This window comes from Papio anubis, chromosome 10, assembly GCF_008728515.1.
Source record: "Papio anubis isolate 15944 chromosome 10, Panubis1.0, whole genome shotgun sequence".
In the NCBI taxonomy this organism is placed as follows: Eukaryota; Metazoa; Chordata; class Mammalia; order Primates; family Cercopithecidae; genus Papio; species Papio anubis.
In genome coordinates, this window is record NC_044985.1 from 84,259,434 (window position 1) to 84,277,356 (window position 17,923).

Genomic DNA, 17,923 nt, shown 5'->3' on the forward strand with positions numbered 1-17,923 from the left:
CAAATGATGATCTTATTAAGCCTTCTCATTCCTTGCCTGTTTGTGATGGCAAAAATAACACAGAGTCATGTAGTCGTCTGCATGCAATTTACTCAGATGTTGGAGACAGTCAAGATACTGTGGTTGAGAAATAAAAGCAAAAATGAGGTTATTACAAAAGAAGAGAGAAAAAACTACCATTGAGAAAAGGGTTTATAAGCATTGGGTCTTGGTATAGAATTTTTGGGTAAACTGATGAGCTGGCAGCTACCAATGAGGTCAGTTGGGGCCATTTGTCCTTGAGCAGACCTGTCAGGATCATCAGGGAAAACAGCCCCCATTGTTCACAGAGCCTCTGGAAATCCTCTCATGTTTGGCCATGGGTAAACATGGCACACTGCCTCTATTTGATGGCTGCCATTACTTTACATCTGGCCTCTACCATAGACCAAGTCTCACCCATTTTCCTCATCAGAATTTTCTCAAAAAGTAGATTTAAAAAATATGGCCAGGTGCAGTGGCTCACACTTGTAATCCCAACACTTTGGGAGGCCAAGACAGGAGGACTGCTTGAGGCCAGAAGTTTGAAACCAGCCTGAGCATAGTGAGGCCCCATCTCTCCAAGAAAGAAAAAAAAAAATCATAGTGATAAAGTATTGAGTGCTATGATGTTATAAGTACTTTTAGGTATTTCATTTAACCTTGGGACAACCTAGAAGATTTGTATCCTCATTTTAGGGATTAAAAAAAAAAATCTTGGCTTAGAGGGTTTAAATAACTGGCTCAAGGTCCTGCAGCTGGTAGAGGTAGGGCTGGGGCTAGAACTCAGGTCTGAGTGGCTCTGAAAGCTGGGCTTTCTAGTTGCACCACGTGGTCTCCCCAAAACACCTTTTGGTAGGAACTGAAGTGGGATTCAGCTCAGCTGAGGACAAACTAGGCAATAGCAGCCAACAGTACAACTTCATCCTTGAAGGCCAACTGGGAAACTGACCAGCTTCTGTGCTGAAAATATTTACTTAGGGCTGAATCAAGGAATTTGAGACCAAACTCCTTGGAAGGCACATGCTAAAAGACTATTCTAAAACAAAATAAATAGAGGAGGAAACTAGACATGATATTTGAGTGTTTTCTCCATGGAAGGACCTGGGCTGGGGAATTTGTAATCTCCACTTGATTATTCCCTGTCTCATCTCTATTAGGTAGGTAGAATCTCTATTTCATAGAAGCTGAAACTGAAGCCCATAGGGATTCTCTCTCTTGCCCGAGGACATCCAGCCAGTAAATGGCAGAACAGGGATTCAACTTCAGCACCGCCTTCATCGTCCCACAGTGCCTCCCTGAGCAGAGGCAGTCCCTGCCCAGCAACTGAGGGGGTCAAACGTGCCCCACCTGTGTTATGCAGGCATACCTTGTTTTATTGCACTCTGCTTTATTGCACTTCCTAGATGCTGCATTTTTTACAAATTGAAAGTTTGTGGCAACCATTGGTGCCATTTTTCCAACAGTGTGTGCTCACTGTTTGTCTCTCTGTCATGTTTTGGTAATTCTCACAGTTTTTCAACCTTTTTCATAATTATAGTGATCTGTGATCAGTTATCTTTGATTTTACTATTGTAATTGTTTTGGAGCACCATGAACCACATCCACATAAGACAGCAAACTTAATAAATGTTTTGTGTGTTCTGACTGCTCCACCAACTGGCCCTTCCCCCATTTCTCTCCCTCTCCTCAGGCCTCCCTATTCCCTGAGACACAATGATATTGAAATTAGGTCATTTAATAACCCTGCAATGGCCTCTAAGTGTTCAAGTGAAAAAAAGAGTCACAGGTCTCACTTGAAATCAAAAGCTAGAAATGATTAAGCTTATTAAGGAAGGCACTGCACTCCAGTCTGGGTGACAGAGTGAGACCCTATCTCCAAAAAAGAAAAGAAAGGAAAAGAAGAGAAATTGTTACAACTACCTCAATCTTCAGCAACCACCACCCTGGTTAGTCAGCAGCCATCAACATTGAGACAAGACCCTCCACCAGCAAAAAGATTCTGACTCTCTGAAGGCTCAGATGATTGTTAGCATTTTATTTTATTTTATTTTATTTTATTATTTTTTTATTTATTTATTTATTTTTGAAATGGAGTCTCACTTTGTCGCCCAGGCTGGCGTGCAGTGATGCGATCTCGGCTCACTGCAAGCTCTGCCTCCCAGGTTCATGCCATTCTCCAGCCTCAGCCTCCCGAGTAGCTGGGACTACAGGCACCTGCCACCACGCCCGGCTAATTTTTTGTATTTTTAGTAGAGACAGGGTTTCATCATGTTAGCCAGGATGGTCTCGATCTCCTGATCTCATGATCTGCCTGCCTCAGCCTCTCAAAGTGCTGGGATTACAGGCATGAGCCACCGCGCCTGACCTGTTAGCATTTTTTAACAAAGCATTTTAAAACTAAAGTATGTACAATCTTTTTAGACATAATGCTATTGTACACTTAATAGAGTACAGGTAGCATAAACATCACTTATACGCACTGGGAAACAACGAAAATTGTGTGATTTGCTATATTGCTATGGTTTGGAGCTGAACCTGCAATGTCAGTGTACTTACTTCCTGCGCTGTGAACACTGAATGGCACAGACAGGACCTAACCAACCTCTGTGTCCAATGCCTTACTATGGCACTTGGCACAGAGTAGGAACTCAAATGTCTGAATGGCTGAAACATTTGGGGAATCTGTGGGTTTAAAGCTAACTTCTCATCGATACCAGTAGTAGTTGTTTGAAGGTTTAAATTTCCCTGACTAGGTCCTCTACTTATATTGGAGAACCATCTGCTCCAGCTTTCCAGTTGTGCCTATTTTATAGATGAAGCTTTGCAGAATTATATTTTGTGGCACTAACAATGAGCTGTACAGTGGTGCCATTTAACTAAACCAAATCTGACATTTTAAATGGCCCAAGGAGACTGCAGCACCACATGGAACAAATTACTGAGTGATCTCTGATAGACATGCTGTCTTGGACATACAGGCTGAATGCTATCACCAGCAGGGTCACACAATGTAGGAAAAGTACAATCCACTATAATTGTAGTTCAATCACATGGGCCAAGTCCAACTACGAATTACATGCACACTTTGCAGAGCCAAGGAGGCCAAATATGGAGTCTACAAGATTAAGAAACAGATCGTATGGCTATGCTACTGCAAATTTACTTACCAAACATTTACTGACCACCTACCGCATGTGTGTTGCTATGTTGCATTCTGAGAGATTCCTTAGGACGTGATCCTTCCTTTCAAGGGGCTCATATTCTGGCAAAGCACAACGAAGTGCCATGGAATGGGGCCCAGGAGCTCTTTTTGCAGCTGGCATCACCTGACATCTGATGCATGGCCCCCAGGCAGCCAGTCCTGGGCTTTCTGTAGAGGAAAACTATTCCTTATCTTTATTATTTTGAGGATGAATGTCCAGGAGCAAAAGATGGTGTTTCCAGGAGTCATGAGTTAATAAACTGTAAAAAAACACTCTGCTGCATCTTCCCAAGGTCCTTGGGTGTCATTTTCATGGCTGATATGCCTTCTTCAAGAGTCTAAGGTTCTCCTTTGGACTGTGGATATATGTGCCTTTGTCCTCAGAGAAAGAGTATCCTGATGTCCCCATTTGCCCAATACTGCTGACCAAATAAATGGAGTGCATTTTCACCATCAAACTTGCCTTATCTGGAATGATAGAGCTTTCTGGTTGTCATTCACAGGGGTAATGTGCACCTTTGGATACAAATAAAGAGACGGTTCTCCAAGTGTTGTCCACAGTTCCCAGGCAGCTTGGAAGGCCCTTCTGATGGGCAGAGAACTGATCTGGAAATGCTGTCTTTTTCTTGGGTTTATCTGTTGATTAACATGCAGCTCCATCAACTTTCACTTATGACCAGGGTTGCTTACAAATAATCTAAGTGAGCAATTAAGGCTTAGGAAAATTTTTGGTTTATTAAGTTGACATTGGCTTGTTACCAGAATTTTCTGAAGACCTTGACATTATAAATCCTAGATTATTATGTCACTCTGCTTAGAAACTTAGATGTTAAGAAACCTAGCTGACCCAGACCACACCCATACGGTCAGCACATCCCTGCTGAAGAGCTGTAAAGGTTGCCTTGCAGGCTTTCCTGGACCACAGTGGAACCACTGAGAGACACCTGCCATAGGACCATATGCTGCTGATGTTGCTCTTACATTGGAGACCCAAAGGGAAGAAGCCATTCTTGTTTTCTGCTGTGATTTTCTGGGATATCCCCATATTCTAGTTTAGCACAGGCAGATATGCAAGAAGGCACATTCTTGTTAATTATAAAACATGTTTAGCTTAGAGACTGGATGTTTCTGATTATAAGCGCCTTTAATGCTGTTAGCAGTCTTGTTCCTTCTGGATCCTTGTGTGGAGCTATACAGTTAGATAAGATTACTTCCAAGTTCTTGTCTAACTCCAAAGCTCTGTAGTTCGGTGCCAAGATGATTTAGGGTGAGTTTAGTCATTTTGCAGCAAAAAAATTTTAATGTCTATCTATCTCATCTTTTATGGGATTATAACAAAATGAATTTCCGTTTTCATTTTTCTGTGGCATGCCTACTACAACTATGATAATATGCGTGCACACAATTATTCACCCTCTCCCTCTACCTGTCTATACATTACTTTGCATTTTAAAACAGAGTCCCTGCCCCCATTTCCCCCACCCCAAAAAGAAACCTAAAATGTTGCTCCACCCTGGGGGGTGGGGGATTCTTGGAGGGAAATATTTCCAAGGAAAATGTTTTAATTGACATGATATGTGACAATATCAAAAAGATCTTAGAAATACTTTTCGTCTTTTCTGCTCAGGCTGCTGCCTTGGTTCACATTTATCTTGACGGCTCTGTGCTGGTCACTCACGGTGGAATTGAAATGGGGCAGGGGGTCCACACTAAAATGATTCAGGTAAGAATGCAAATAACTAGATTGAGTTGGGTGTGTGCTTATAGATCTGCTCATGAGAGAAAAACTATGAATGAATATTTTCTGTTATAAAATACAAGATAGGAAGCTGGGTGGGGCGGCTCGAGCATTTCAGGAGACTGGGGCAAGAGGATTGCTTAAGTGAAGGAGTTCGAGACCAGCCCAGGGAACAAAGGGAGATTCCATCTCTACCAAAAAAAAAAAAAAAAATTAGCAAGTCATGGTGGCATGAGCCTGTTTTCCCACCTACTTGGGAGGCTGAGGTGGGAGGATTGCTTGAGCCTGGGAGGTCGAAGCTGCAGTGAGCCAATTGCACCACTGTACTCCAGCCTGGGTGGCACAGCAAGACCCTGTCTCAAAAAGTAAAAACAAAGAAAAATAAAGGATAGGAGATTTGAGCTTTGACAGTTTACGCTGTTAAACAATTAGCAGAAACTAGGTAAACCAATTTTGCAACCAAACCCCTAAAAGAATGTGGCAGAAGAGTCTCGAGTTGTTTTATTGCTAAGGAAAGTTATATACTTATTTGCTGCTTTCCTTTGGATATAGTGACAGTTGAATTGTCCTTTTTGAATTTTTCTTGGGCAATAAGATAATGTGTCAATTCTGATGAATTTGGATTATTTCCTTCCCTTTTTGTATTACAGACTCCAAACAATCGCTAATATAAATCACCTTTGATATTTACAGCCAAACTTTATCTGTTGCTTTTGGCTGTCTTATTTTAGGTTAATTTTAAGCTACCATTTCTCTTTTGTTAATCATAATAGTAATATAATAGATTATAAAACATTTGGAAGCAGCAGAAAATTTTTAAAAACAAAGACCCTACACAGTTTCACCACACAGAATACTCATTATTTGGGGGTCTTTACATCTTGTCTTTTTTCTTTCGCAAAAAGTCACCAACATGCTTTTGTATAATTTTGTATTCTGTTTTTCCACCCACCTTATATAGTGTGAACCCTTTTTCCTGTCATTAAGCCGTCTTTACAATCATGAATTTTCATGGCTGTATGTGGATAAATATATGGTTTGTTTAACCATCCCCAGTTGTTTGAATACTTCGGTGAATATTTTTGTACATTAACCGTGATCAAATCATTGATTGTTTCTTAAAATAGATTTCTGGAAGTAGAATTACTGGGTCACAGGTGTGGCTATTTTAAATTGTTTGACACATATTATCAAATTGTTTTCCAGAAAGTATCCTTCTCATGATACCCCTAACCAACAGTGAATGTGATAGATTGTTGAAAATTTATAGATAATTTGATAAGTGAATGAAAGTATCTCATTATTGCTTTCATTTACATTTTTCTAAGTATAAAGATGTTGAATACACATTTTCTCTCAGTCACTTGAGAATTGACATTCCCCAGTGGAGGGTGTTTTCCGTATTGGATCACCAGAGACTTTGATATTCTAAGCCTATGCACTGTGTGTGGAGGATCTGAGAGCCAGACCTCACGGAAGGGTTCCGTGTGCCTGAGTCCTTGTAGAAGCTGTGGGCAAGCACTTTCAAGCCACGCTGCTAGCAGGAGAGAGTCGAGTTTGGGATCAACTAAAGTTAGCAATATGATTTTGCTCTCTAGCGCTAAAAATAAAGAATAAAGCAGCCAGTTAAGTCCTTGTGTTGGCACATGGCACTGGCACCATCTCCTGTGACCACATGTTCATGCTGCTGCTTTTCCAAGGTCATTGTCCTTTCTCATAAGAAGCACTCTTTTCCTGGGGCAACTACAGAAATGTGGATAGGAGATAGACATCTCCTATCATTGGTAAGGTTCTGCTAGAATTTTGCAGAGTGTGGTCATAGGAGAAGCCTCAAAGGTGTCAATATCATGATTATAGAAACAAGAATGAAGCATTTCTTCCCGCCTTGGCTTGGGGCCTCACCTCCTCTTTCTGACACTATCACCAGAAAGTCAAAGAACAGGAAAGTGTGTTCAGAACTTGGGGTCCAGACTAGCTATAGGATTTTTAGAAATGAGAAACTTTTTGTGGCTGGAGGAATTTGTGATTCTGCTCCCTTGTCCCTGTCATGAGTACGAGGGCATCACACATGTGTTACCATGTGGGCATGTGCACAGCTCTGTTACTAATCAGTGTTTTAAAAGAAACTCTCTCTTAAAATCCAGGTGGTCAGCCGTGAATTAGGAATGCCAATTTCAAATGTCCACCTGCGTGGAACAAGCACAGAAACCGTCCCTAATGCAAATGTTTCTGGAGGTTCTGTGGTGGCAGATCTCAACGGGTTGGCAGTAAAGGTAACAGTCGCTGCAGTGGCGTCCAAATCATTAACTCCCTCAGGGCCAAATACGTGGGTGGGTGGAGCTCCAAAGATGCTGAGAGTTAATCCAACTCCTATCTCCTTCCCCCATCTTGGCCTCAGTCAGTGGTACAGCACCCACTGGTTCTCCTGTGCTGGGAATGCCACCTCTTTTTCTCCCTCACTCCTGACATTTTTCTAATCAGCAAGTCCTTTCAAGTCTACTCAAAAATGTCTTTGTCTTTCTGTTTCCATATTATGTTAGTATCACGTTGAGACAGACTCCCACCTCTCCCCAGGGCCGATGCAGGACTTCTGTCTCTCCACCACAACTTCATCGCCTTTTGCTCTAGCTTTCTGCTGCCGGAGTGAATTTTCTCACGAAATAAATGTGGCCATGCCATGTCTGAAAGCAATGGTTCGTGGTTTTCCAAGAGTTTTTTTTTTTTTTATTAAGTCCTGACTTTTTAGCATGGCTTACAAGGCCAGTTCATTCACATACACACACACACACACATGTGCACACACTTGTATGAAACCTTTGATATCACCTTCATACAGGGTTGGTGTCTTATTTTTCCATGTTCCCTCTTAGATAAGCCTATGGAATGGTACATATTATGTTGTTTTGAATTTGGTGTTTGCATGAAATTAGGATCATAATTTTAATTTAAAAATAATCTCTAGGATGCCTGTCAAACTCTTCTAAAACGCCTCGAACCCATCATCAGCAAGAATCCTAAAGGAACTTGGAAAGACTGGGTGAGAATCAATGTTTCTCTGTATTTTATTTTAGAAGAAAAAGGAGTGGGAGGAGAGCAAGAGCAATATGCATTAATTGAAATCTGTAGAAAGGGCATTTGCAAAGGTACCACCATTGCATAATGATAAATAAAAGGCCTTTGGCTCTTAGCATGTGGAAATCCTATCACAATGTGGTGGAGGAACTCTTGCATCTGGGAAAATTTTCTGTTAGAGAAAAAGATAGTTCTTCTGCCAGAACTCCTATTTTAATCCAGAATTAATTAATGTTTCATCCTATGGAACCTAGGGATTGTCTGGATAATAACTGTACATCTGTTTTTTCTCCTTCTTTGGGTTCTACTATTCCTAAAAGAGAAAAAACAATAGTAGAACCGTTCTGTAAAAGTAAAAAACATATAAGCACTCATTTAGAAATAGGAAGCCAAGCCAGTGGGTATCTGTTCATCCAGTAATAGGTACTCAATGGAACGGAAATATTCAACTGCTTCCTTTGATCGGCTTACAATCTAGTTGGAAAAGAAGACACATTCTAAAGTCAACTAACAAACTTTTCGAAGTAATAGGTTATCAACTACCAGATGTTGTGGAACAAATATCCATAAAAACTGGAAGCGTGTGTCACGCTGGCTATTCTAGAATGTCAGTTTTCACAACCTTATGAATACAGGTCTGGGGGAAATAACATTTGAGGATCCCACTTAGAAATGGTTTCTGCTATTCCGTGGAGTAAGGACTCATTTTATAACTCATATTTATGGGATCTGTCTATACTTCCTGGGTATATTTGTTTCTGTCCTCTGCCCCATGCTACCTGAGCCCAGAAAGGCTGAGTTAGTGTGACTGAAGAAAGCTGGAGAGAGGTGCAGCGTGGGGAGTAGTTCTCCACCACCATGAAATGCAGCCATGCGGCCTACTTTCTTCTCTAATGATTGATGCGCTTCTGACCTTCCTTCTTAGACTTAGGGACTTGGACCTAACCCTGATTTTTCTGCATAGTAGTCAACTCTGCACTGCAGAGTCAGGAGACCTTTTGGTGTAAATGGTACAATTTAGCAAAATTATTCCCCTCACCTGAAATAAATGTGCCCAGAAAGGATTGATAGTTCCCATAAATATGGATTATAAAATGAACCCTTACTCTATAGACTGGCAGGAACCTGATATTAAAATTAAGCAGCCAACCAACCATTGTTTTCTAAAATGTCCCATATGAATTGGAAATCTACTACAGATAACCGAGTGAATTTCTTCCTAAGTGGAACATATGTTGATGACTTCAGTCCAGCCTGTAGCATACCACAGCAGGCATTTATTACCATCATAGGTGCTGAACAAATAGCTACAAGGTGTGAACCACAAACGCCTGTAGAAATGGAGAATGCCAAAAGGAATGGATTAATCTGGGTCCTTCCTAGTTACTATTGCTGATAGTTTTATTTAGCAGACAGGGTAAAATTAAAATTGAAGTATTGAGTGATTCTTTCTTTGGGCATCCTTGTTGCAGCATGCTATGCTCTTCCTTCACAGGCACAGACCGCTTTTGATGAAAGCATTAGCCTTTCAGCTGTTGGATACTTCAGGTAAATACTCCCTCCAATCGCTATGGAGAATGACAGTGGTATCTTGAGGAAGAGTTTCAGTTCCCTTGCAATTTTGGCAAACGTTGACTTTGTACCTTCTATTTACCCATGGTTATAAAGAACATTTAATTGCTGGTATCCAGAAAGACTCCTGTTAGGGAAAATAGGCACACAAAATTCAGCTGAACTGATGATTCTAATCATAGTGGGTGGTATTTTAAGGCTCTCTGGGGTTAGCACTTGGAATACTCAGCAGTTGTTGACTTTTTGTTGAAAACACAATCTACCTCTTAAGAAACAAAGGTGGGGAAATGCAAATTAAACCCATAAGAGGGGTACCATTTTACACCTTCAGGATTGGCAAAAAAGAAATTGGACCATAACCATGTTACATTAAGATGTGAAACAACAAGAACTCACTGAATCTGGAAAACAGTTTATTAAATTATTTTAATGGAGAGTAAAAGCTGTCTGACAGCAGAGTGATGTAGAGCCTTACCTGGTTTGATCACTTTGCCATTGGTGTGGGAGTCCTGGGCACTGACTCCCTGTCAGGAACAGGCATTGGAAGCATTTTTAATGGCCATCTCCAGGTTGCAGGGCAGCAGAGGAGAGAGGGTAGAGAGTTCTGGAAGCTGCTGACTCATGCTTCTATTTTACCATTAATATTTGTTTGATGTTCTTAAAGATTAGTTAGGAACAGAGCAGGCCATGGGGCTTGATGGTGGGAGACCGAAGTAGAGACAAAGAATGGGAACCATAGGACCTGATCCTTCACACAGAGGGGCAAATTCTGGAGCCAGAAAGATAAACAAAGCAGGAAGCATGCACCTTTGAAATAGCGTTTGGTGTAAAATGAAGGTTGATTTCCCCAAATCAGATGATCCAATATTAGCCAAAAGCAGTAAGATGGACATTCATGAAGTAAGAAGCTAACCTCCAGGAGTAAGGAGGCACCAGTCAGGAGTAGTTAGATATTTTTATCAGACAAAGCAAGTTTTAAAAGAAAAAACTAAATATTTATTTATTCAATGCATTTATCACACATACATTTGGTGCTGGCATATCATTGTACAGGTATATTCCTGTGGTTTGCATAACTCCTCATGAGTCTGTTCAGTCATCATGGTCTGCAATTAGGGGACTTGATCACTTAACAACACTCAAGAATTCTGTTTCCTCCAGAGGTTATGAGTCAGACATAAACTGGGAGAAAGGCGAAGGCCATCCCTTCGAATACTTCGTTTATGGAGCTGCCTGTTCCGAGGTTGAAATAGACTGCCTGACAGGGGATCATAAGGTCAGTACCAGTTGGAAAGGTCTTCAAGTTGCACTTAGGATGCACCTAAATTCCACAGATGCCATCTATCTGAGGAGAGCTGAGTGAGGGGCAGCACCATGCATTTGGCCTAAGGGTGATTCCCCCGGATTACCAGAAAAAAATAGAATCCCCACAATTGCCTTGGTGGTCTGGTTGCTGCCATGGAAAACAACTGGTGACCTGTCTTTATTTCCCTGGCTCTTTTAAATGGAATCAGGAAAGAAACTACTTGAAGAAAGAAACATGCTCTAAAGGGGGCTTTCATGTAGACTGTTGGCACAACCAGCAATTCTGACTTCTTATGAGAAATGCCAAAATATATCATTCTTGAAAGATTTCATAGACATCTGTAATCTGCTAACAAGCACCAAGCCAGCCCAGGGCAGGTAGTGGCCACTTTTTTATGTCTTTTTCTCAGCTAGGTCTTGCCTTTTAGAAGTCCAATGTGCTATCCATTGTGCCACAGAGCCGGCTTGGTCTTGCTTTTTAGATAGTTTCAGAGCATCCTTATGCTTTCAAGGGATGCTCTGACGAGATATGCACGCGCACGCGCACACACACACACACGCTGTCCCTCTTTCTCTCTCTCTTGCTTTAAAGACTCATAGAATTTCTCCTCTTGTAGCAGAACCTTTGGGAGTAAAAGAAGCCACTTACTGGTCACAGTCAATAACAATGAAAGATCATTGATCCATTAAATGGGACTGTGATACCCTAACAACTGTCATGTGACCAAGCTACCAGTTTAGTGATAATCTCTTCCAAAATGTACCTTGAAGCAAGTTCTAGTTCTTGATATTTATAAATATCCTCTATGCCTGCATTCTTGGATTATGATCAGATTTAAGTTTTCATTTAGTAAGTCCCCAGCATATATATATATATATATATATATATTTTTTTTTTTTTTTGTGAGACAGGCTCGAGTGCAGTGGCGCAATCTCGGCTCACTGCAAGCTCCGCCCCCTGGGTTCACGCCATTCTCCTGCCTCAGCCTCCCAAGTAGCTGGGACTACAGGCGCCCGCCAGCACACCTGGCTAATTTTTTTTGTATTTTTAGTAGAGACGGGGTTTCACCCGTGGTCTCAATCTCCTGACCTCATGATCTGCCCGCCTCAGCCTCCCAAAGTGCTGGAATTACAAGCATGAGCCACCGCGCCTGGCCGCATGTATTTTTTAAAACTGTAGTCAACCTAATCTCTGAAACTATGGTCACCTTTATTGAACCTGCCTTTTCAAGTATCTGACCTGTCTGGTTCTAACTCAGACTGGATCTCTATAGGGTAACCTTGGACTAGGGCAAAACAGTGGTCACTCTGAGCATGGTTTTGTGTTAGAGTAGCAGCCCAACACTACTAGGGAGCGGGTTCTTGCATAGAACTGATTTCTGTTTGTTTGTTTGTTTTTGAGACAGAATTTCACTCTCTCACCCAGGCTAGAGTGCAGTGGCGTGATCTTGGTTTACTGCAATATCTGCCTCCCGGGTTTAAGTGATTCTCGTGCCTCAGCCTCCCAAGTAGCTGGGATTACAGACTGCGCCACCACACCCAGCTAATTTTTGTATTTTTAGTAGAGACGTTTCACCATGTTGCCCAGGCTGGTCTCAAACTCTTGGCCTTCAAGTGATCCGCCCACCTTGGCCTCCCAAAGTGCTGAGATTATAGGTGTGAGCCACTGAGCCCTGCCCATATAAGTAATTTCTAAATTCCTTCTCCCTCAAAGCAAAAGTTGGTAAAAATTTAGTCATATGGATTTTCTTATATTCCTATATATGCCTTGTCCTTGTTAAGATCCAAGAACAAGGTAATAATTAGCCTAGTATGAAATTTTAAGGCATGTTCCTATAACTTATTTGAATGATCTTAGGGGATGTGCCATATAGTCTCATCAGATGCCTTCATAAAAGCTAAATCTCAGCTCAGGTTGGTGTCACTGCTAGGCAAAGGGCTAGAATGTGACATTCTACCAGGGGCCTTTCCCAAAGGCCTGTTTCTCAGCCATTCTCCTGTTGATAGAATTGCCCTTATTCCAGCAAAGTTTTCCTCACTTTGAACTTACATCTAAATATCAGTTATCTGTTCTTCTACAGCAAATTACCCCCAAACTTAGTGCTGAAAACAGTGGATGCTCATTAGCTCACACCACTTCTGAGGGGCAGGCCTCCGGGAGTGGCTCGTCTGGGTGATTCTGCCTGAGGCTTCAGTCAAGCTGTGGCTGGGGTGCAACAGTCATCTCAAGGCTCAGTGGGGACAGGAGAATCCTATTCCACCTCCCTCCATCATAGCATTGTTGACAGGAGGCCTCGGCTCCTCACTGGCTGTTGGCCAGATGCCTCCATTCTTTGTCATGTGGACAGCTGTCTGTAGGCTGCCTGAGTGTCCTCAGGACATGAGAACTGGCTTCCTCCAGAGAGACCAGCCCAAGAGAAAAAGAGAGCGTGAGCAAGCGAGAGAGTACCTGAGACAGAAGCCCAGCTTTATAATCTAACTCAGAGTGACTACTGTCACCTCTGCCATAGCCTATTGGTCACACAGGCTGGCCTGGTAGAGTAGAGGAGGAGACTACATATGGATGTGAATGCCAGTAGGTGAGGGTTATCCAGAGCCATCTTTGAGGCAGCCTACCACAACCTAGATCCACTATCTCCAGCCCTAGCAAAAGACACGACAGACAGTGCTAAGCCTACAGCTTTGTGGGTTGTTTTTTTCTGTTTTGAGGTGGAGTCTTGCTCTGTTGCCCAGGCTGGAATGCAGTGGCACCATCTCAGTTCACTGCAGCCTCTGCCTCCTGAGTTCAAGTGATTCTCGTGCCTCAGCCTCCTGAGTAGCTGGGACTACAGGCATGTGCCAGCACCCCTGGCTAATTTTTGTATTTTTAGTAGAGATGGTGTTTCACCATGTTGGCCAGGCTGGTCTCAAACTCTTGTCCTAAAGTGATCTGCCCCCACTTGACCTCCCAAAGTGCTGGGATTACAGGCATGAGCCAGCCCCACCAACCTAAGCCCACAGCTTTGAAAGCAGAAACTTCACTAACACTGAAGACTTTAGAGCTCCTCCTCTCACCTCCAGCTGAGGCCACTTATCTCCTGGAAGACCAGTCTTGCTGACTGATGTCAAAGAGGATTTTACATTTTACTGTGTCTTTAAATAAGAGATGTGAGTTCCTGAAGTTTTATTATTGTCAAACATTCCAATCATTATCTAGTTTTCAAATGCTAGATGAAAGTCCTAGATCAAATAAGGAAACTCTTGCATTTATTTTGTTCAATTAGTAATTATAAGTACAATCTGTTAGTCATGGCAGAGAACATTACATCACATTTTTTAAAAAATGTATGGACTTGCTGGAAAGCAATGGTGTTACTAACACTCTGGCTGGGCCTGCTGTGCTTCTCCTCATTTGTAGGTTATCAGGAGCAAGTTGTAGTGTCAACTTTATTCTCTTCTCTGCTCCAAAAATGAAAATGGGAGATTTTCAGATGACAATTCAAAGACTTTTTTGTGGATGCACCCTGAACTCTGTGGTTCAGTAAACATTCCTCAGCCAGTTGTATCTGGCTGTTGGGTTGCATGTTAGCCATTAAGCTTTGCAACTAGGATCGTGAGGGCCATAGATGTTTTCTTTTGTTGTGTCATATATTTCTCAATCTGTTGCATCATCCAGCTTGAATCAAAATCAAGTAAATATTTTTTTCTCCTATTATTTCCAAGAAAAAAAGACAGTGCTTCAGCTGGCTAAGAGTATTTGTATAATTTTGAAAGTTTTATATAACAAACTTTGTCATATAAGAAAATCTTTGTTGCTTCTTTTGAAATGACATGGCTCCAAGAAAGGCTTTATACCAAAGTCAGCCTGGCAGGAAGTATTCCTCAGCTTCTTCTCCCTAAGTTATCCTCATTAAAATAAACATTTTAACTTTTTTTTTCTTACTAGAACATCAGAACAGACATTGTCATGGATGTTGGCTGCAGTATAAATCCAGCCATTGACATAGGCCAGGTATGTGTAACTGATATGTCTCACTTTCTATTTGTAAAAGCCAAAAGTGCAGTGGGGTCTGCAGGGGAGCATTCCATCAGGCTTATTCATCATCTTATTTTTCTACCCCTTTAGTCAACTCTATTCAGACCAGCTGCAAAGCTCAAATGTCTTACTGTTTAAAAGGGGGAAGGAAATAAAGTGTTTTCAGTAGCTTTTGAAGAAACATACAATCTGTGACTAGGGAGCTTGAATGAGGCAAGACCAAGCCTAGAGGTGACCGATGAGCTCCAAACTTCTGGGACATACGTAGAGTTAGTGCCCAGTGCTGAGCCTTAGCCACACAATGGGCTTCAGCTTCGAGGAGTTTGAAGTTTGCTGGAATCACAAGCCTCAAGTCATTAGAGCAGTAGCTATTGATAGGCAGCCTGTAGTGCTGGATTCTACCCACAGACATTTTCAAATTTAAATTTGAAATAGTTGAAAAGATTGGAAAGTCATAAACATCTAGTTTCTCCTGAAAACAGAAAATTTGCCCACACTGCATCTGCATTTCCACGAGCGAAAAGTCGGTGGGCTGCACCTCTAGAGTCCCACACTCTCCAATGAGACCCACACTCTCCAGGACCCACCTGGAATCTTTACATACTGGCTTTACGTATATCCAACCTGGAGGCAATTCAGCTCATTACCTCTGATTTAGGGCACCATCTAGTGTCCCCTCCCCCTCCACTCCCCGCCCCCACCATCATGACATTGTGTTATTGGCGAATGGGAAGAATCTCTGGTGTGGAGAAGTCAAAGGAGGCTTAGGGAGGAAGTGGGTGTGGACCAGGTTGTCAAGGAAAGAATGAGAAACAACATTTGGGGTGAAAGAACAGTGGAGGAAGTCACCCTACAGAAACAGGGAATTTAGCATGCCTGTTCATGGCTGCTGATCAGGCCAGGGCGGATGACTGTGGGGAAGGCCTGTGTGGGAGGGTGGGCCATGAGGAGGGAGTTGGAGAGCAGAAGAGGGCTGGGGACTGCCAGGGGTGGGTGGAGGGCTTTTAGAGACAAGACTTCACTTAGTGGGGATGGACTGGAGTTTTTGGAAGATTGATCTAAAATCAGAGTCCAGAGATGTGAGGCTAGCCACCTTGTGGGCAAGGAGGTGGGATGAGACAATGGGACTGTAGCTTTCACTAGCACTCTGGGGTCTCTGGACACATCAGTCAAGGGGGTTTGTCTGCCTCATGGGCAAAAAAAAGAGGGTGCTTAGGCTCCAGGCTCTGTGAAGACTCTTCCCGAGCACTCATTTCAATGGCCAAACCAAGATCAGAACCCAAGTCCTTTGACTTTGAACTTCTTTTTTTTTTTAATTATTTTTATTTATTATTATTATTATTTGAGACGAAGTTTTGCTTTTGTTGCCCGGGCTGGAATACAATGGTGTGATCTTGGCTCACCACAACCTCCGCCTCCCAGGTTCAAGCAATTCTCCTGCCTCAGCCTCCCAAGTAGCTGGAATTATAGGCATGAACCACCACACCCAGCTAATTTGTTTTGTGTTTTTAGTAGAGACGGGGTTTCTCTACGTTAGTCAGGCTGGTCTCAAACTCCCGGCCGCAGGTGATCTGCCCGCCTCAGCTTCCCAAAGTGCTGGGATTACAGGTGTGAGCCACCGTGCCCAGCAGACTTTGAACTTCTTTTAACTTAATGCTGCACAAGATGTTTAAAATGGCTTTTAGGTAAACTTTCAGCAACATGCTCCAAGACACCCTGAAAACACTCTTAAACTACAATTTTAAAATTCAAACAAACAACATGAAGTTGAAATGCTACTTACTGTTGACTGTGTTTTCTCATACGTGGAAATTCTTTTTTTTGTTCTTGCCTCAGATTGAAGGTGCATTTATTCAAGGCATGGGACTTTATACAATAGAAGAACTGAATTATTCTCCCCAGGGCGTTCTGCACACTCGTGGTCCAGACCAATATAAAATCCCTGCCATCTGTGACACACCCACAGAGTTTCACATTTCTTTGTTGCCTCCCTCTGAAAACTCAAATACTCTTTATTCATCTAAGGTAAGTGACGCTCTACGGGTAAATATGCATGTTTATATGATACCTGTTGGGTGACAGGAGGGCTACATTCGTCTCTTGACTGTTTGGGATTTTTACCAGGATTGCAGAAGAAAAATTGTTATTAAACATTTTAATTCTAATCTAACATCATGATAAAAATTTTTAGTATTCCAAATCTTAGAACTTAACGTCAACTATTGCCATCAGGTTCTGTCTAATTTTTTACCTTGCAATAATCACCTTCATGCCTAATAATCATCTTCTGTATGTAAGTCATTTCCTTAGGCTAGAATTCTAAGAATGGGAATACTGGATCAAAAGATTAAATTACTTTTTGAAACAAAAACATTACATAGGCCGGGTGCAGTGGCTCATGCCTGTAATCCCAGCACTTTGGGAGACCGAGGCGGGCAGATCACCCGAGTCCAAGAGTTCGAGACCAGCCTGGCCAACCTGGTGAAACCTCATCTCTGCTAAAAATACAAAAAAATAGCCAGGTGTGGTGGTGCATGTCTATAATTGCAGCTACTCGGAGACTGAGGAAGGAGAATAGCTCAAACCTGGGAGGCAGAGGTTGCAGTGAGCCGAGATCGTGTCACTGCACTCCAGTGTCATGCTTGGGCAACAGAGCCAGACTCTGTCTCAAAAAAAAAAAAAAAAAAAAAAAATTACATATGTAGTATGTAATATTTTTCTATATGCACATATGCTATAAATATGCATATATATGTAGAGTGAGAGAGAGGTATAATCTAGCTGGCATGCTTCCCTTCAAGGGTCTGGGAGAGTCAGGGGTGTTCCTGGGGTGTTCCGTGTTTTTCGCTATCCATGATGCGGTGAGTGCAGCACGACGGGAGAGAGGCCTGCACGGACCCTTGAGCCTTAATAGTCCGCTGACCCCGGAGAAGATTAGGATGGCCTGTGAAGACAAGTTCACAAAAATGGTATGTTTGGCATAGTAGAAAAAAAAATA

The 17,923-nt window shown here is 42.2% G+C and overlaps 1 protein-coding gene across 2 annotated transcripts in view; it reads left to right on the top strand.

Moving 5' to 3' along the window:
* The window catches only part of AOX1 (aldehyde oxidase 1), an 87,996-nt gene that overhangs the window by 68,363 nt on the left and 1,710 nt on the right, over positions 1-17,923 (top strand). For both annotated transcript variants that reach the window (XM_003907783.4, NM_001302102.1), the window contains 8 exon segments: positions 4,851-4,946; positions 7,106-7,234; positions 7,924-7,998; positions 9,529-9,581; positions 10,767-10,881; positions 14,836-14,901; positions 16,762-16,950; positions 17,727-17,894. In XM_003907783.4, the coding sequence (XP_003907832.1) occupies positions 4,851-4,946; positions 7,106-7,234; positions 7,924-7,998; positions 9,529-9,581; positions 10,767-10,881; positions 14,836-14,901; positions 16,762-16,950; positions 17,727-17,894 (891 nt within the window).